Raw genomic sequence first — 21,178 nt, 5'->3', positions numbered from 1 at the left:
GCTCGGATGTGCAGCCAGATTTGGGAAGCAGTACTATGAAAACACAGAGGGGTAGAAGTCAAGAAACTTGAGCTATATGGAGTCCTAGGTCCAGAATAGACTTGCTATGTGACTTCTCTGGGACTCCTCTGAGGGTTAAGGGAGATAAAGAGTATGAAGTGCTTTGTCCCGTGTAGAGTCCCCTGCACATCTAAGGGGTGATAGGATATCAGCAGGTACTCTCTCTGTTTGAGACCACCACATCAGTCAAAGTTTCTTTACCTGCTCAGCCTTTCCCCTGCTCTTCCCCCAACCCAGGCAGGAGAGCATAGGACGTGGCCCATGTGATCTGAAATCCTTTCCAACTGTAGTTTTTTAAACTGTTTTGTTTTCTGTTTTGCAGACACCAGGTTACTATATGTTCATGTGGCTTCTCATGGATAGTGTTTCTGCAGTTCTCATTTTTGCCATATTTTATTTTCATTGGTAAGCATATAGTTGCTATTTTAAATGAATTTTTCCCAAGATAAAAGTGTAAATAGTTCTTATGTAAAGTTCAGAAAAAAACACTTAGACTCTTCCTGTAATTCCACGTGGCAGGCTCTCAGGAAGACAGTGTTTGTACTTTGAACCTGTCATTTCTTCTCATGCTGCCTGTAGCTCCTCACACCCTTTCTGCCACCTCAACACAGGACGATATTCTAAGGATATGGACTCTCACTGAAGCCTAGTCAAATCCTGTTACTACAGATTCATTATAGACCAGTTAGAAAAGGACAAGGGTTGAAGGTTGTACAGAACAAGTGCCTCAACTTCCCACCTTCCATGAAACAAAGCAGGTTCACAAACTGGGAAGCCCGGGTTGTAGCCCTGGTTATGGTCCTCAGTTGCTGGGTGAAGTGCTTCTTTCTAGGCTATAGTCTTATTATCTGTCCAAGATGACATTTGAGAATCCTTGCAGGGCAAATGCTATAGGATTGCAAGATTCAAGGTGGGAAAGGGAACATCCAGGTAGCAGAATTTTAGCTAGAGGAGTCCATAGTTGTTTGACCTCATCATGCCCATCATTTCTTCATTTGTGAGTTATCCTTTAAAGAAGAAAGTATAAACCCTGTACTTAAGTGAGAATTTGGATAATGTTTCTTTTCTGCCTATTGCCTTGGATTATTGTCTTTTTTGGAAGAGGCCTGTGAGACTCATGGGTGGTCTGTTTCCTTCTAGGTGGAGAGAGAGCAAAAAAGAAATGTTCAATAGCAGCATTCACACAGGTAAAGTCAGAGGCTTAGCCTTCTCCTGTCTCTTCATCCTTACCCGTTGCCTCCAGGATGTGGGGCCTGCTTTTCATGTCTCTGACAAGAACTGAGAGAGTCTGTGGAAAGTGGGAGGTGGGGACCAGGGATAAGTTGGGAAATATAGGCTGGAAAACCCCTGACATCAGACTTCATTTTGGACTTTATCCTTTGGAGTGAGGCCTCTTGGAAGACTTTGAGCATGGGTGTTGATTTGTTCACTTGTTCGTATATTAATTCATCACACAGTTATTGAGTACCCCCTTTGTGCCAGGCATTCTGAGAAGGGCTGAAGATAACTGAAAGCTGTCTATGGAGGTGGCCCAAGGGAAGGGAGGGCTGACACCCAAAGAACAGTGAGGAAGGAAGCAAAAGTAGAGCAGTTGACACCATTGGTCCAGGCACCAAGGTCCAGCTACCATAGTATCTGCCATGCCGGTGAGAGATGAATGTGTTTTATGGGCCTTCAGTTGTGGGTGATGTATGTTGGAGGGTGGAGGGAGAAAACTGCAGAGATCCTGAAATGCTGGACTAGAGTCTAGGCTCTGCATATAAGTAATCAAGAGATGGCAAATGAGCTTTGAACAAGGGAGCAATATGCTTAGATTTCTGTGTAAAGGGATAGAATAACAGAATACCTCTTATTTAGAAGAATAACTCAGGGACTGAGGAAGTGAGATAGGCCCAGTAAGGGGAAGGGAAGCTAGATTTTATTTTTCAGGAGGCTGTGGGGATAATAACACAGTGAGTAACTGGTTGGAAAGCCAGTGCAATGTCAAAGGAGAAGCCAATTGGAGGCAAAGGACTGTGCGATACACAATACAGTTTTCTTCCACAGTTCCTGGAGCCTTAGGTAAAGTTGGTACAGTCACAGAATCATGAATTAATTTCATTTCTCGTGGATAGTGGTGAAGATCCTGAAACACCGTGCACCAGAGCTGGCAGAGGGTTGAACTGATAGAATACTTTAAGAGTTGCAGGAATGGATCCACAGGGACCATGAAAAAATAAGTTCAGAAACCTGAATAAATTAAGTGGAGGGCAATCGTCTTTAATACTGTGAAACTGAAGGATCAAACTAAGTTCACCCAAATCTCTTAGATCTCAGAAAGATCTTAAGTAATTTTTGAGTTATATGGATTTTAAGATCACTCTGCTTACTGTTAATAAGTCTGAAGGCTTTATTCTAGCTACCTTATTATTTTCAGTAGTTGTATTAGTAAACTGGGACTGCTATAACTAAATACCACAATTTGGATGGCTTACACAACAGAAATTTATATTCTCAGTTCTAGAGCCTAAAAGGCCAAGATCAATGTGTGAGCAGGTTTGGTTTCTTCTGAGGCCTCTCTCCTTGGCTTGCAGGTAGCCATCTTCCTGCTGTGTCCTCAAACAGCCTTATCTCTGTGCGCACACGTACACTCAGTGCCTTTCTGTGTCCACATTTTCTTTTCTCCAATCATATTGGATTAGGCCTGATTTTAATCCCTTCTTTAAAGGCCCTATTTCCAAATATAGTCCAGTTCTGAGGTACTGGGGTTTGGGGCTTCCACGTGTGAACTTGAGGGGCCCAAAATGTAGCCCAAAACAGTAATAGAGCCAGGAATTGGAAAAAACAACAACAACAACACATGAAAATGATGATGAAAGTATGGATGGGAGAGAAAGTTTTGAAGGAAAATTCAAAGAATGTATATGTATGAATGAAGGAAAAATTACTTAGTTAAATTGACCCCAACTCCCTACCATATTGAAATGATGATAAGAAAATAAGGTGAATAAAAAATTAAGAATTTTTCTTGTTTTTTTTTTAAAGTTTTTAGTTGTCTGTTACAGAAACCAATTTTGCCTGATCTAAGTAGAAAAAAAATGTATTGAAAGGCTGTATGGGTGCCTCCAAGAGATACCTAGAAGGTACAGGACCAAGTTTAGAATCAAGGAAGGTACAGGGAAGACTGAAGCCAAAACCACAGCCCAGATCCACTGGGGCTGAAGAGAATAGAACCCCAGACACTAAGTACAGTATCACATCTTGCACCACAACAACCTCCAGGATGGGCATGTACTGGTGCAACTGCTGCTGCCACCATAAGGCATTCATCTTTCTAGCTTTAGGATGTATTTTTCAACACTGTAAAGAAGTCAGTCCTTTGTCTTCTGCCTCATATAGTTTCTTATGAAAGGTCTTACCAAAAAAAAAAAAAAAAAGTCTTCCGTTTTATCTTTGTTCCTCTACTTGTAATATGTCCTTTTTCTCTAGCTGCTTTTTAAGATTGTTCTTTTTATTACTGGTTTTCAATAATTTGATTATGGTTTACTTTGTTGTATATGAGTATGTGTGTGTCTATCTATCCTGCTTGGGGTTCGCTGAACTTTTAGATCAGTCAGTATAATTTTCATCAAATTGATATATTTTCAGTCTTCATTTTTTCAAATATTTTCTTGCTCCTACCCTCTTCTGGGGTTCCCAATTACATAGATATGAGAAAGTTTGATATTTCCCATTGGTTGCTGAGACTCTGTTTGTTGTTATTTGTAGCCTATTAATTTCTCTGCTTCCTCTTGAGTAGATTCTATTTCTGTATATATTAGTTTTTTATTGCTGTGTAACAAATTGCTGCAAACCTAGCAGCTTAAAATAATACAAATTTATCATCTCACAGTGTCTGTGGGCCATGGGTTCAGGCATGGATTAATAGGGTCCTCTACTTAAGAGTCTCCCAGGCTAAAATCAAGGTATCAGCCTAGACTACAATCTCATCTGAGACTAGTTGTTGGAAGAATTTAATTCCTTACTGAATTGTAAGTGGTAAAACTGAAGTTGTTTCTGTTTCCTTGATGACTGTTGGCAGGGTTTGCTCTGAGTTCCTAGAGTCCACCTTCAGGTCGCAGCCATATGGCCCTCTGACAATATGGCAGCTTACTTATTCAAAATCAGCAGGAGAATATCTTATAGCAGATAGATTCAGGAAAAAGAGACCAAAGGAAGTAAAATAACAGACAAAACAAACAGAAAACAAGTTGACACGTGATAGTCTTAAATCCAACCATTTATTAATTACATAAAATATAAATGGAGCAGATACATCGAAGTAGAGATTGTCAGACTGGATAGAAAAAAGCAGGACCTAACCATATGTTGTCTACAAAAGAAATATTTAAGGGGCGCCTGGATGACTCAGTTAAGCGTCTGATTTCGGCTCAGGTCATGATCTCACCATCAGTGAGTTTAAGCTCCACGTCAGGTTCTGTGCTGACAGCTCGGAGCCTGAAGCCTGCTTCAAATTCTGTGTCTCCCTCTCTCTCTGCCCCTCCACTGCTCCTGCTCTGTCTCTCTCAAAATAAAATAAAAACATAAAAGTTTTTTTAAAAGAAATATTTAAATAGACAACAAAAGATTAAAAATGAAAGGATGGGAAAATGATATGGCATGGAAAAACAGTAAGCATAAGATATAACATCTGAAAAAAATAGACTTCAAATCATGGAGCGTTACTGGAAGCAAAGATTTCATAAATGATGAAAAGGTCAGTATAGCAAGAAGGCATTATAATTAGAGCTCTGTATAAACTTCATACATGAAACAAAAACTGAAAGCGAGAAATAATGCTTGGGCATTTTAACATTCCTCTCTCAGTCCCTGCAAGAACAATGAAACACAAAAAATAAAATCAGAAAGGTTATTGAAGTCTGAATAACACTTACAGCCACATGGACCTAACTGGCATAAAACATTATACACAACAACTGCAGACTATATAATATTTTCAAATGTACATGGCATATTGCCAAAATAGACCACATGACAGGCCATAAAACAAGTCTCAATACATAAATTTAAGAAGACTGAAATCTTAAAGTATGCTCTGTGACCACAACAAAATTAAATTAGAAATGAGCTTTAATATGGGAATGCAAGCTGGTGTAGCCACTCTGGAAAGCAGTATGGAGGTTCCTCAAAAAACTAAAAATAGAACTAACCTACGACCCAGCAATTGCACTACTAGGCATCTATCCACAGGATACAGGTGTGCTGTTTCGAAGGGACACATGCACCCCCATGTTTATAGCAGCACCATCAACAATAGCCCAAGTATGGAAAGAGCCCAAATGTCCATCGATGGATGAATGGCTAAAGAAGAAATGGTATATCTATACAATGGAGTATTACTCAGCAATCAAAAAGAATGAAATCTTGCCATTTGCAGCTACATGGATGGAACTGGAGGGTATTGTGCTAAGTGAAATTAGTCAGAGTAAGACAAAAATCATATGACTTCCCTCCTATGAGGACTTTAAGAGACAAAACAGATGAACATAAGGGAAGGGAAATAAAAATAATATAAAAACAGGGAGGGGGACAAAACAAAAGAGACTCATAAATATGGAGAACAAACTGAGGGTTACGGGAGGGGTTGTGGGAGGAGGGATTGGCTAAATGGGTAAGAGGCACTAAGGAATCTACTCCTGGAATCATTGTTGCACTATATGCTAACTAATTTGGATGTAAATTTTAAAAAATTAAGTTAAAAAAAGAAATGAGCTTTAATAAAATACTAGGTAAGTCTCTAAATGTTGGAAATTAATGTATTTCTAAACATCAAGTTGATTTATCAAGGGATAAATCACAAGAGAAATTAGAAAATATTTTAAAAGGTAATGCATATACAATAGTGAAATTTGTGGGGTAAAACTAAAGCAGGACTTGGAAATTTGTAACTTTAAATTTTAGAATGAAGAAAGCTTAATATTGATAAGGTTTCTACCTCAAGAATCTAGAAAAAGAAGAATAAATTTTTCCCCAAGTAAAAGGAAGGAAAGAATAAAGATAGTAGGAATCAATGAAATAGAAGATACCCCAAAAATAGAGAAAATGAAAAGTAAAAGTTAATTTTTTATTTTTTATTAAATATATGAAATTTATTGTCAAATTGGTTTCCATACAACACCCAGTGCTTATCCCAAAAGATGCCCTCTTCAATACCCATCACCCACCCACCCCCCATCAGCCCTCAGTTTGTTCTCATTTTTTTTTAAATTTTTTTTCAACGTTTTTTATTTATTTTTGGGACAGAGAGAGACAGAGCATGAACGGGGGAGGGGCAGAGAGAGAGGGAGACACAGAATCAGAAGCAGGCTCCAGGCTCTGAGCCATCAGCCCAGAGCCCGACGCAGGGCTCGAACTCACGGACCGGGAGATCGTGACCTGGCTGAAGTCGGACGCTTAACCGACTGCGCCACCCAGGCGCCCCAGTTTGTTCTCAGTTTTTTTTTTTTAATTTTTTTTTCAACGTTTATTTATTTTGGGGACAGAGAGAGACAGAGCATGAACGGGGGAGGGGCAGAGAGAGAGAGGGAGACACAGAATCGGAAACAGGCTCCAGGCTCTGAGCCATCAGTCCAGAGCCCGACGCGGGGCTCAAACTCACGGACCGGAGATCGTGACCTGGTTGAAGTCCGACGCTTAACCGACTGCGCCACCCAGGCGCCCCTGTTCTCAGTTTTTAAGAGTCTCTTATGCTTTGGCTCTCTCCCACTCTAACCTCCTTTTTTGTTTTTTCCTTCCCCTCCCCCATGGGTTCCTGTTAAGTTTCTCAGGATCCACATAAGAGTGAAAACATATGGTATCTGTCTTTCTCTGTATGGCTTGTTTCACTTAGCATCACACTCTCCAGTTCCATCCACGTTGCTACAAAGAGCCATATTTCATTCTTTCTCATTGCCCTGTAGTACTCCATTGTGTATATAAACCACAATTTCTTTATCTATTCATCAGTTGATGGACATTTAGGCTCTTTCCATAATTTGGCTATTGTTGAGAGTGCTGCTATAAACATTGGGGTACAAGTGCCCCTATGCATCAATACTCCTGTATCCCTTGGGTAAATTCCTAGCAGTGCTACTGCTGGGTCATAGGGTAGGTCTATTTTTAATTTTTTGAGGAACCTCCACACTGTTTTCCAGAGCGGCTGCACCAGTTTGCATTCCTACCAACAGTGCAAGAGGGTTCCCGTTTCTCCACATCCTCTCCAGCATCTATAGTCTCCTGATTTGTTCATTTTGGCCGCTCTGACTGGCCTGAGGTGATATCTGAGTGTGGTTTTGATTTGTATTTCCCTGATGAGGAGCGACATTGAGCATTTTTTCATGTGCCTGTTGGCCATCCAAATGTCTTCTTTACAGAAGTATCTATTCATGTTTTCTGCCCATTTCTTCACTGGATTATTTGTTTTTTGGGTGTGGAGTTTGGTGAGCTCTTTACAGATTTGGATACTAGCCCTTTGTCCGATATGTCATTGCAAATATCTTTTCCCATTCCGTTGGTTGCCTTTTAGTTTTGTTGATTGTTTCCTTTGCTGTGCAGAAGCTTTTTATCTTCATGAGGTCCCAATAGTTCATTTTTGCTTTTAATTCCCTTGCCTTTGGGGAGGTGTCAAGTAAGAAATTGCTGTGGCTGAGGTCAGAGAGGTCTTTTCCTGTTTTCTCCTCTAGGGCTTTGATGGTTTCCTGTATCACATTCAGGTCCTTTATCCATTTTGAGTTTATTTTTGTAAATGGTGTAAGAAAGTGGTCTGGTTTCAACCGTCTGCATGTTGCTGTCCAGTTCTCCCAGCACCATTTGTTAAAGACACTGTCTTTTTTCCATTGGATATTCTTTCCTGCTTTGTCAAAGATTAGTTGGCCATACATTTGTGGGTCTAGTTCTGGGGTTTCTATTCTATTCCATTGGTCTATGTGTCTGTTTTTGTGCCAATACCATGCTGTCTTAATGATTACAGCTTTGTAGTAGAGGCTAAAGTCTGGGATTGTGATGCCTCCTGCTTTGGTCTTCTTCAAAATTACTTTGGCTATTCGGGGCCTTTTGTGGTTCCATATGAATTTTAAGATTGCTTGTTCTAGCTTTGAGAAAAATGCTGGTGCAGTTTTGATTGGGATTGCATTGAATGTGTAGATAGCTTTGGGTGGGATTGACATTTTGACAATATTTATTCTTCCAACCCATGAGCGTGGAATGTTTTTCCATTTCTTTGTATCTTCTTCAATTTCCTTCATAAGCTTTCTATAGTTTTCAGCTTACAGATCTTTTACATCTTTGGTTAGATTTATTCCTAGGTATTTTATGCTTCTTGGTGCAATTGTGAATGGGATCAGTTTCTTTATTTGTCTTTCTGTTGCTTCATTATTAGCGTATAAGAATGCAAATGATTTCTGTACATTGATTTTGTATCCTGCGACTTTGCTGAATTCATGTATCAGTTCTAGCAGACTTTTGGAGGAGTCTGTCGGATTTTCCATGTATAATATGTCATCTGCAAAAAGTGAAAGCTTAACTTCAGCTTTGCCAATTTTGGTGCCTTTGATTTCCTTTTGTTGTCTGCTGATGCTGGAACTTCCAACACTATGTTAACAGCAGTGAGAGTGGACATCCCTGTCGTGTTCCTGATCTCAGGGGAAAAGCTCTCAGTTTTTCCCCATTGAGGATGATGTTACCTGTGGGCTTTTCATAAATGGCTTTTATGATGTTTAAGTATGTTCTATCCCGACTTTCTCAAGGGTTTTTATTAAGAAAGGATGCTGAATTTTGTCAAATGCTTTTTCTGCATCGATTGACAGAATCATATAGTTCTTATCTTTTCTTTTATTAATGTGATGTATCACGTTGATTGATTTGCGAATGTTGAACTAGCCCTATATCCTAGGAATGAATCCCACTTGATCATGGTGAATAATTCTTTTTATATGCTGTTGAATTCGATTTGCTAATATCTTATTGAGGATATTTGCATCCATATTCATCAGGGATATTGGCCTATAGTTCTCTTTTTTTACTGGGTCTCTGTCTGGTTTAGGAATCCAAGTAATACTGGCTTCATAGAATGAGTCTGGAAGTTTTCCTTCCCTTTCTATTTTTTTGGAATAGCTTGAGAAAGATAGGTATTATCTCTGCGTTAAACGTCTGGCAGAACTCCCCTGGGAAGCCATCTGGTCCTGGACTCTTATTTGTTGCGAGATTTTTGATAACTGATTCAATTTCTTCGCTGGTTATGGGTCTGTTCACGCTTTCTATATCCTCCTGATTGAGTTTTGGAAGTATGTGGGTGTTTAGAAATTTGTCCATTTCTTTCAGGTTGTCCAGTTTGTTGGCATATAGTTTTTCATAGTATTCCCTGATAATTGCTTGTATTTCTGAGGGATTGGTTGTAATAATTCCATTTTCATTCATGATTTTATCTATTTGGGTCATCTCCCTTTTATTTTTGAGAAGCATGGCTAGAGGTTTATCAATTTTGTTTATCTTTTCAAAAAACCAACTCTTGGTTTCATTGATCTGCTCTATAGTTTTTTTAGATTCTATATTGTTTATTTCTGCTCTGATCTTTATTATTTCTCTTCTTCTTCTGGGTTTAGGGTGTCTTTTCTGTTCTGCTTCTATTTCCTTTAGGTGTTCTGTTAGATTTTGTATTTGGGATTTTTCTTGTTTTGAGATAGGCCTGGATTGCAATGTATTTTCCTCTCAGGACTGCCTTTGCTGCATCCCAAAGCGTTTGAATTGTATTTTCATTTTCATTTGTTTCCATATATTTTTTAATTTCTTCTCTAATTGCCTGGTTGATCCATTCATTCTTTAGTAGGGTGTTCTTTAACCTCCATGCTTTTGGAGGTTTTCCAGACTTTTTCCTGTGGTTGATTTCAAGCTTCATAGCATTGTGGTCTGAAAGTGTGCATGGTATGATCTCAATTCTTGTATACTTATAAAGGGCTGTTTTGTGACCCAGTATGTGATCTATCTTGGAGAATGTTCCATGTGCACTTGAGAAGAAAGTATATTCTGTTGCTTTGGGATGCAGAGTTCTAAATATATCTGTCAAATCCATCTGATCCAATGTATCATTCAGGGCCCTTGTTTCTTTATTGACCGTGTGTCTAGATGATCTATCCATTGCTGTGAGTGGGGTGTTAAAGTCCCCTGCAATTACCACATTCTTGTCAATTCTTGCTTATGTTTGTGCTTACTTGTTTTATATATTTGGGGGTTCCCGTATTTGGCGCATAGACATTTATAATTGTTAGCTCTTCCTGATGGATAGACCCTGTAATTATTATATAATGTCCTTCTTCATCTCTTGTTACAGCCTTTAATTTAAAGAGTAGTTTGTCTGATATAAGTATGGCTACTCCAGCTCTCTTTTGACTTCCAGTAGCATGATAAATAGTTCTCCATCCCCTCACTTTCAATCTGAAGGTGTCCTCAGGTCTAAAATGAGTCTCTTGTAGACAGCAAATAGATGGGTCTTGTTTTTTTTTATCCATTCTGATACCCTATGTCTTTTGGTTGGCGCATTTAGTCCATTTACATTCAGTGTTATTATAGAAAGATATGAGTTTAGAGTCATTGTGATGTCTGTAGGTTTCATGCTTGTAGCGATGTCTCTGGTATTTTGTCTCACAGGATCCCCCTTAGGATCTCTTGTAGGGCTGGTTTAGTGGTGATGAATTCCTTCAGTTTTTGTTTGTTTGGGAAGACCTTTATCTCTCCCTCTATTCTAAATGACAGATTTGCTGATAAAGGATTCTCGGCTGCATAATTTTTCTGTTCATCACATTGAAGATTTCCTGCCATTCCTTTCTGACCTGCCAAGTTTCAGTAGAGAGATCCGTCACGAGTCTTATTGGTCTCCCTTTATATGTTAGAGCACATTTATCCCTAGCTGCTTTCAGAATTTTCTCTTTATCCTTATATTTTGCCAGTTTCACTATGCTGTGTCGTGCAGAAGATTGATTCAAGTTATGTCTGAAGGGAGTTCTCTGTGCCTCTTGGATTTCATTGCCTTTTCCCTTCCCCAGATCAGGGAAATTCTCAGCTATTATTTCTTCAAGTACACCTTCAGCACCTTTCCCTCTCTTCCTCCTCTGGAATACCAGTTATGCGTAGATTATTTCTCTTTAGTGCATCACTTAGTTCTCTAATTTTCCCCTCATACTCCTGGATTTTTTTATCTCTCTTTTTCTCAGCTTCCTCTTTTTCCATAATTTTATCTTCTAGTTTACCTATTCTCTTCTGCCTCTTCAATCCGAGCTGTCTCCATTTTATTTTGGAGCTGGTTGTCTCCATTTTATTTGAAGCTCATTTATAGCCTTTTTTAGCTACTCCTGGCTGTTCCTTAGTCCCTTGATCTCTGTAGCAATAGATTCTCTGCTGTCCTCTATACTGTTTTCAAGCCCAGCGATTAATTTTATGACTATTATTCTAAATTCACTTTCTGTTATATTGTTTAAATCCTTTTTGATCAGTTCGTTAGCTGTTGTTATTTCCTGGAGATTCTTTTGAGGGGAATTCTTCCATTTTGTCATTTTGGATAGTCCCTGGAGTGGTGCGGAACTGCAGGGCACTTCCCCTCTGCTGTCTTGAATAACTTGCGTTGGTGGGCAGGGTCGCAGTCAGACCTGATGCCTGCCCCCAGCCCGCCTCTGGGGCCACAGTCAGACTGGTGTGTATCTTCTCTTCCCCTCTCCTAAGAGCGGGATTCACTGGGGTGGTGTGGCCCGACTGGGCTACTTGCACACTGCCAGGCTTGTGGTGCTGGGGATCTGGCGTATTAGCTGGGGTGGATCGGCAAGGTGCACAGGGGCGGGAGGGGCAGGCTCAGCTCGCTTTTCCTTCGGTGATCCACTTCGGGAGGGGCCCTGTGGCAGTGGGAGGGAGTCAGACCTGCCGCTGGAGGGATGGATCCGCAGAAGCACAGCGTTGGGTGTTTGCATGGTGCAAGCAAGTTCCCTGGCAGGAACTGGTTCCCTTTGGGATTGGCTGGGGGATGGGCGAGGGGGATGGCAGGAACTGGTTCCCTTTGGGATTGGCTGGGGGATGGGCGAGGGGGATGGGCGAGGGAGATGGCGCTGGCGAGTGCCTTTGTTCCCTGCCAAGCTTCACTCTGTCGTCCAGGGCCCAACAACTCTCCCTCCCGTTGTCCTCCAGCCCTCAGCTCTCTGAGCAGAGCTGTTAGCTTATAACCTTCCAGATGTTAAGTCCTGCTTGCTGTCCGAACACACTCCGTCCGGCCCCTCCGCTTTTGCAAGCCAGACTCGGGGCCTCTGCTTGGCTGGCGGGCTGCCCCTCCGCCCCGCTCCCTGCCGCCAGTCCGTGTAGCGCGCACCGCCTCTCCACCTTTCCTACCCTCTTCCGTGGGTCTCTCGTCTGCGCTTGGCTCCGGAGAATCTGTTCTGAGTAAAAGTTAATTTTTTGAAAAGATTAACAAAATTGATAAACTCTGAGCAAGATGAGAAAGGGAGGGAAAGGAAGAGAGAGAGATTGATTGCTGATATGATGAATGAAAAATGGATTATCTGTCCATATCCTAGACATAAAAAGGAAAATTAGGAACATTTTTATGCCACTAAAATTTACAACTTAAGTAAACTAGAGAAATCCCTTGAAATAAACAGCTTACCAGAACTAAAAGAAGAAGAAATAGCAATTTTTAATAACTCACCTTCAGAATCAACTGCATATCCCAAAAACCTCACCAAAAGGAAACGTCTAGGCCCAGAGAATTTTCACTGGTTAATCAAATATTAAATAATGCTAATTTTATACTAACTCAGAAAAAAAGGAAGAGGAACACTACCTAGCAGATTTTTGAGGCCAACAATACCCTCCTATAAAACTGACAAAGATATTACAATAACTAAATTTATACACCAATATCATTATGAACTTAGACCTAAAAATTCTTAGCAAAATGTTAGCAAATTTAATACATCAGTATATAAAAAGGATAATATGTCATACGTAAGTAGGGTTTATCCCAGTAGTACAAGATGAATATATCATTTGAAAATTAATATAATCGACTGAATTAATAAAGTAGAAATAGTATATTTGACAGAAGTAAGCACCCATTTATGAGAAAAAAAAAAGCTCTGGGAAAACTAGTAGAATTAAACTTCCTCAATCTGATGGAAAACATTTACAGGAAACCTACAGTCAATATCATTTTTAACAGTGAAACAATGAATGTTTTTCCCCTAAGATCAGAAATAAGGCAAGGGTATCTGCTCTCACCACTTCTGCTCAGCATTGTGGAAATCCTAACTAGTTTGGTAAGATAAATAACAGGCATAAAGGAAGAAATAAAAAAAAACTCATTTGCAGATTAATTACATAAAAATTCTAGACTTCCCAGGACAGTGGAGTAGGAGAACCCTAAAGTCACCTTGTCCCATGGACACAACCAGTTAACACTCATGCCATTGTAAATGATCCAGAAAATGTCTCAAAGACTGCCAGAACAAACTTCACAACTAAATATAGAGAAGAGGGTAGGAAGGGCAAAGATATGGTGTGATTTAGATGGGTTTAACCACCAGAAAGAGGGAGCTATGGGTGTGGAGAGGGGAGAAAAAACAGACTATCACACCCAGAAGTCTGGACAGGGAAGATGAATCCCATAACATTTGGTGTTGAAAACCAGAGGGGCTGGATTTCATGAGTTCTTCTAACCAGTGAGACTTAAAGCCTGGAATTTTAAAAATCAGCAGGCTTGGCTCTAGGAGAGCCAAGAGGGCAATGGGAAACTGAGTCCCCACCCTTAAAGAGACAGCACAACACACAGCCCACAGGGATACAGCATAGAAGCAGCAGTTTGAAAAACACTGGGGGCATAGAGGGAGTGTTATTTACTAATCTCAGAGTTCACTGAGGGACTTCTCCAGTAACAAAGGAGCTGGCAGGCATTATCTCCCTCCCTTGCCCCACCTAGCATAAACACATGGCCACCTGTGCGAACCAATGTGGCACCAGTATTCACTAGCTAATTTGCTTATACTACACCCCATCCCCTCAAGCCAGGCTTGCCTCAGTCCTGGTGTTGCTGTTCCCCTCCCCCAGAAGACCAGCACAAATCTTGCCAACACATCTTCCAACTGTACACTTTGTAGGGCCTACATCCAGTGGAGGCTGGTGATCTCCCATGGGTGATTGTCACGCCTTATTAAAACTGTGCCCCCAGCCCACATGTGCTTTGTGAAGCTGACTGGGTTCTGTTTCTGTGATGGCTATGCTTGCCCTGTGGAAGAGGACTAGCACCACCTTGTTAAATTGTGTACCCTACCCACTACTTTCAAGAGCAAGAGACATAGCTGACTTACCTAACACAGAAAAACAGACAAAACTTGACTATATATATATATATCACTATATATATATCATATATATGATATATAGTGATATATATATATAGTGATATATATATAGTGATATATAGTGATATATATATAGTGATGTGATATATATAGTGATATATACATACAGTGATATAGATATAAATATATATATATTTATATATAGTCAAGTTATATATATATATATATATATATATATATATATATATATATAAAAGACAAAAAGAAAAAGAAAAACAGACACAAAGTTAGACAAAAATGAGACTGAGGAATATGTCCCAAATAAAAGAGTGGGACAAAATCACAGCAAGAGACTTAAGGGAAATGGAGATAAGTAATATGCCTGATAGAGAACTTAAAGTAATGATCATAAAGATACTCAATGGACTTGAGAAAAGAGTACAGGACATCAGTGAGACCCTTAAAGAGATTAAAAAAAAAAAGAACCAATCAGAAATAACACAATAATTGAAATTAAAAATAAACTATGGGGCACCTGGTTGGCTCGGTCAGTTAAGCGTCTGACTTTGGCTCAGGTCATGATCTTGCAGTTCATGGGTTTGAGGCCCACGTCAGGCTCTGTGCTGACAGCTTGGAACCTGGAGCCTGCTTCAGATTCTGTGTCTCCCTCTCTGTGCCTCCCCTGCTCTTGCTCTGTCTGTCTCTCAAAAATAAATTAACATTAAAAAAAAAGTAAACTAGATGAAATAGATAGTAGGCTAGAAGCAGCAGAAGAATGGATCAGTGACCTAGAAGATAGTGTAATGGAAAGTAATCAAGCTGAACAGGTAAGAGAAAAATATTGTGCAAAATGAGAATAGACTTAGGGAACTCAGTGACTCCATCAAGTGCAATAACATTTGCAATGTAGGGATCTCAAAAGAAGAAGAGAAAAGGTGGAAGAAAATTTATTTGGAGAAACAATAGCTGAAAACTTTGTGAATTTGGGAAAGAGAACAAATTCAGATCCAGGAGGCACAGAGATCCTGCAGCAAAAATCAACCCAAGGAGGTCCATAAGACACATAGTAATTAAAATGGCAAAAGACAGTGATAAAGAATTTTAAAAGCAGTGATAAAGAATTTTAAAAGCAAGAGAAAAGAAAACAGCTACATAGAAGGAAAGCCCTTTAAGGCTATCAGTGGATTTTTCACCAGAAACTCTGCAGGTCAGAAGGGAGTGGTATAATACATTCAAAGTGCTGAAATGGAAAAATCTGCAGCCAAGGATACTGTATCCAGCAAGGCTATCATTCAGAATAGAAGGAGAGATAATGAGTTTCCTAGACAGACAAAAGTTAAAGAAGTTCATGACCACTAAGCCAGCCCTACAAGAAATGTTAAAGGGGACTCTTTGAGTGGAAAGGAAATGACCATTAGTAAGAGTTAATAGGAAGCACAAAAGCAGTAAAAATAAGTATGTATGTAAAAATCAGTCAAGAGGCTCACAAAATGAAAGGATGTGAAGTATTATACCATATACCTAAAACATGGGGAGGAGAGGAGTAAAGAATGGGTCAAACTTAAGTGACCATCAACTTAAGCAGAAGATATTATATACAAACCTAATGGGAACAACAAATGAAAAACAAGTAATAGGCAAAAAATAAAAAAGAAATAAATCTAGGTATATCTCTAAAGAAAGCCAACTTATGGTGAGAGAAGAGGGCAAGTGAAGAAACAGAGAAGATCCACAAAAACATATAACAAATAACAAAATGGCAATAAATACATTCCTGTCAATAATTATGTAGTCTGTAAATGGACTAATTGCTCCAATCAAAAGATATAGTTTGTTGGAATAGATAGAATAAGAAAAAGACCCATCTATATGCTGACTACAAGAGACTCACTTCAGACCTAAAGACACATGCAGATTGAAAGTTAGGAGATGGACATATGTGGAATTTGAGAAACTCAACAGATGAACATAAGGGAAAGGAAGGAAAAATAAGATTTAAAAAACCAGAGAGGAAGGCAAACCATAAGAGATTCTTAAAAATGGAGAACAAACTGAGGGTTGTTAGAGGAGGTTGGTGGGTGGGTGGGTGGGGAGCAGGTTAAATGGGTGATGGGCATTAAGGAGGGCACTTTCAGGATGAGCATTGGATATCATATGTAAGAGATGAAGCACTGGGTCCTACTCCTGAAGCCAAGGCTACATTGTATGTTAACTAACTTGAAAATTTAAAAAAGGTGAGGAAATGAAAGAATATTTATCATGCAAATGGATATGAAAAGAAAGCCGAGGTAGCAATATTTATATCAATCAAAACTTTAAAACAAGGAATGTAACAAGAGACAAAGAAGGACACTATATGAACATTAAGGGGATAATACAACAAGAAAACATAATAATTGCAAATATTTATGCATCCAACATGGAAGCATCCAAATATATAAACCAGTTAATAACAAATATAAAGGAACTAGTCTATAGTAATACAATAATAGGGAACATTAACACCCGACTTACAACAATGGACAAGTCCTCTAAACGGAAAATCAATAAGGAACAGTGGTTTTGAATGACACACTGGACCAGATGATTTAATAGATGTATTCAGAACATTCATCCTAAAACAGAACACACATTCATTTCAAGTGCACATGGAACATTATCCAGAATAGATCACATATTAAGTCATAAAACAATTCTCAACGATTTCAAAAAGAAGTTATACCACACATCTTTTCTGACCACAACGTGATGAAACTAGAAAGCAACCACAAGAAAAAAAATCTGGAAAGAACACAAATAGGTGGAGGTTAAATAACATGCTAGTAAACAATGAATGGGTCAAGCAAGAAATCAAAGAGGAAATAAAAAAAATACATGGAGACAAATGAAAATGGAAACACAACAATCCAAAATCTTTGGGATGCAGCAAAAGTGGTTCTAAGAAGTTTATAGCAATACAAGCCTACTACCTTAAGAAGTAAGAAAAATCTCCAACAAACAACCTAACCTTACACTTAAAGGAGCTAGAAGAACAACAAACAAACAATAAACAACAAACAAAACCCAAAACCAGCAGAAGGAAGGAAATAATGAAGATTACAGCAGAAATTAATGATATAGAAACTGAAAACACAATGGAACAGATCAATGAAGCCAGCTGTTTCTTTGAAAAGATCAACAAAATTGATAAACCTCTAGCCAGACATATTTTAAAAAGAAAGACAAAAAAGAGGACTCAAAATCAGAAATGAAAGAGAAATAACCAACACCATGGAATATAAAGGACTGTAAGAGAATATTATAAAAAAAGTACATTTCAAAAAAACCTGGACAACCTAGAAGAAATGGATAAATTCCTAGAAACAGATAACCCACCACAACCAAAGCAGGAAGAAATGGAAAATTTGAACAGACCAATTGCCAGCAATGAAATTGAATCAGTAACTTAAAAAACTCCCAACAAACAAAAAAATCCAGGACCAGACAGCTACACAGGTGAATTCTACCAAACATTTAAAGAAGACTTAATACGTAATCTTCTCAGACTATTCCAGAAAACATAAGAGAAAGGAAAACTTCCTAATTCTTTCTATGAGTCCAGCATTACCCTGATACCAAAACCAAATAAAGACACACACACATACACGCATGTGCGTGCACGCACACACACACACACCTAAAAAAAGAGAAAAAACTAAAAAAGAAAACTACAAGCCAATATCCCTGATGAACATAGATGTAAAAGCCTCAACAAAGTACTAGCAAACTGAATCCAACAATATATTTTTAAAAATTATTCACCACAATCAAGTGGGATTTATTTCTGAGTTGAAAGGGTGGTTCAATATTCACAAGTCAATCAGTGTGATACATCACATCAATAAAAGGATAACAACCATCTGATCCTTTCAATAGATGCAGAAAAAGCACGTGACAAAGTACAACAGCCATTCATGTAAAAACTCTCAACAAAGTAGTTTTAGAGGGAACATACCTCAACATAATAAAGGCCACAGGTTTTGTGGAAAACCCACAACTAATATCATCCTTAATGGAGAAAAACTGAGAGCTTTCCCCCTTAGGTCAAGAACAAGACAAGTATGTCTACTGTCACCACTTTTTTTTTTTTAATTTTTTTTCAACGTTTATTTATTTTTTTGGGGGGGGGACAGAGAGAGAGCATGAACGGGGGAAGGGCAGAGAGAGAGAGGGAGACACAGAATCGGAAACAGGCTCCAGGCTCTGAGCCATCAGCCCAGAGCCTGACGCGGGGCTCGAACTCACGGACCATGAGATGGTGACCTGGCTGAAGTCGGCCGCTTAACCAACTGCGCCACCCAGGCGCCCCTACTGTCACCACTTTTATTCAACATTGTACTGGAAGTCCTAGCCATAGCAGTAAGCCTGCAAAAAGAAAGAAAAGGCATCCAAATCAGTAAGGAAAAAGTAAAACTTTCACTATTTTCAGATGACATGATACTATATAGAGAAAACCCAAAGAACTCCACCAAAAAACTGTTAGAACTGATAAACTAATTCAGTAAAGTCACAGGGTACAAAATCATTGTTGCATTCTACACACTAATGAAGCAGCAAGAAGAGAAATTAGGAAAACAATCCCATTTATAACTGCACCAAAAATAATAAGATACCTAGGAATAAGCCTAACCAAAGAGGTGAAAGACCTGTGTTCTGAAGACTGTAACACTGATGAAAGCAATTGAAGGTGACACAAAGTAATGGTAAGACATTCCATGCTCATGAATTGCAAGAACAAATATTGTTAAAATGGGTATACTACCCAAAGCGATCTATACATTTAATACAATACTTATCAAAATACCGACAGCATTTTTCACAGAACTATAATAAGTGATTCTAGAATTTGTATGCAACCACAAAACACAGGAATTGGCCAAAGCAATCTTGAAAAGCAAAGCTGTAGGCATCATAATTCTGGACTTCAAGTTACATTTCAAAGCTGTAGTAATCAAAACAGTATGGTGCTGGCACACACAAAAAAAGGCACATAGATCAACATAACAGAAGAGAAAATCCAGAAATAAAACCACAACTGTATGGTGAATTAATCTTTCATAAAAGAGGAAAGGATATGCAATGAGAAAAAGATAGTCTCTTCAACAAATGGTGCTGGGAAAACAGGATAGGAACATGCAAAAGAATAAAACTGGGCCACTTTCTTACACCATACACAAAAATGAACTCAAAATGGATTCAGGATCTAAATGTGAGACCTGAAACTATAAAAATCCTAGAAGAGAAAACAGGCAGTAATTTCTCTGACATTGGTCATAGCAACATCTTTCTAGGTATGTCCCCTGAAGCAAGGGAAACAAAAGGAAAAATAAAAAGCTTCTGTACTTCCAAGGAAACAACTAACAAAACCAAAAGATAATCTACTGAATGGGAGAAGATAATTGCAAATGACATATTGGGTTGAGGGTTAGTATCCAAAGCATATAAAGAATTTATACAACTCAACGCCCAAAAATAAATAATCCAATTTTTAAATTGGCAGAAGACATGAACAAACATTTCTCCAGAGAAGACATCCAGATGGCAAACAGATACATGAAAAGATGCTCAACATCACTTATCATCAGGGAAATGCAAATCAAAACGACAATGAGATATCACCTCACACCTGTCAGAATGGCTAAAATCAAAACACAAGAAACAGCAAGTGTTGGCAAAGATGTGGAGAAAGAGGAACCCTCATGCACTGTTGGTGAGAATGCAAACTGGTATAGCCACTATGGAAGACAGAGTGGAGGTTCCTCAAAAAAGTAAAAATAGAACTACCCTATGATCCAGTAATTGACATACTGGGTATTTACCCAAAAAATACAAAAACACTAATTTGAAGGGATACATTCACCCCTATGTTTATCACAGCATTATTTACAACAGTCAAATTATGGAAGCAACACAGGTGTCCATCAATAGATAAACGGATAAGGATGTGATACACACACACACACACACACACACACACACACACACACACACACGTCTATTATTCATCCATAAAGATTAAATCTTGCCATTTGTAACAACACAGATGGATCTAGAGAGTATAGTGCTAAGTTAAGTAAGTCAGAGAAAGACAAATATCATATGGTTTCACTCGTGTGGAATTGAAGAAACAAAATGAACAAAGGGGGGAAAAAGAGACAAATAAAAAACAGACACCTAACTATAGGAAACAATCAGATGGTTATCAGAGGGGAGGCAGGTGGGAGGATGGGTGAAATAGGTAAAGGAGATTAAGAGTATATTTATCTTGATGAGCATTGAGTAATACATGGAATTGTTGAATCACTATATTATACATAACACTGTATGTTAACTATACTGGAATTAAAATTAAACAAAAAAATCTAAGAAATCAACAAACAAACCTACTGGAATGAGTGAGTTAAACAGTGTCTCAGGATACAAGGTCAATATACAGAAAAATCAATTGTATGTCTATATATTAGCAATAAATAATTAGAAACTTAAAAATTTAAATAGCATCAATTACAACACCAAAAAACCAAAATAGGAATAAATTTAAGGAAAACATTGCAAGCTGTCACAGAGAAGATATGGTTGGTCACCGAAAGCTACAGAAGTTTACTGAGAGAAGACACAAATGGACCAACATGCCACATTTATGAATTAGAAAACCTAATATCACAGATACTACTTGTCATGGAATTGACCTACAAATTTAATTAAAGTGCAATTAGAATCCCCTTCCTCCT

At 38.6% G+C, this 21,178-nt stretch overlaps 1 protein-coding gene across 7 annotated transcripts in view; it reads left to right on the top strand.

The window, feature by feature from the left end:
• GDPD4 (glycerophosphodiester phosphodiesterase domain containing 4) overlaps positions 1–21,178 on the top strand; it is a 174,253-nt gene that overhangs the window by 129,766 nt on the left and 23,309 nt on the right. For all 7 annotated transcript variants that reach the window (XM_053203733.1, XM_027039609.2, XM_053203731.1 and 4 more), the window contains 2 exons: positions 383–465; positions 1,201–1,247. In XM_053203733.1, coding sequence (XP_053059708.1) covers positions 383–465; positions 1,201–1,247 — 130 coding nt within the window. The remainder of the gene's footprint in view (positions 1–382; positions 466–1,200; positions 1,248–21,178) is intronic.

The sequence above is a fragment of the Acinonyx jubatus genome, chromosome D1 (assembly GCF_027475565.1).
Source record: "Acinonyx jubatus isolate Ajub_Pintada_27869175 chromosome D1, VMU_Ajub_asm_v1.0, whole genome shotgun sequence".
NCBI classification, from domain to species: domain Eukaryota; kingdom Metazoa; phylum Chordata; class Mammalia; order Carnivora; family Felidae; genus Acinonyx; species Acinonyx jubatus.
This window is presented reverse-complemented; position numbering and strand designations above follow the sequence as displayed.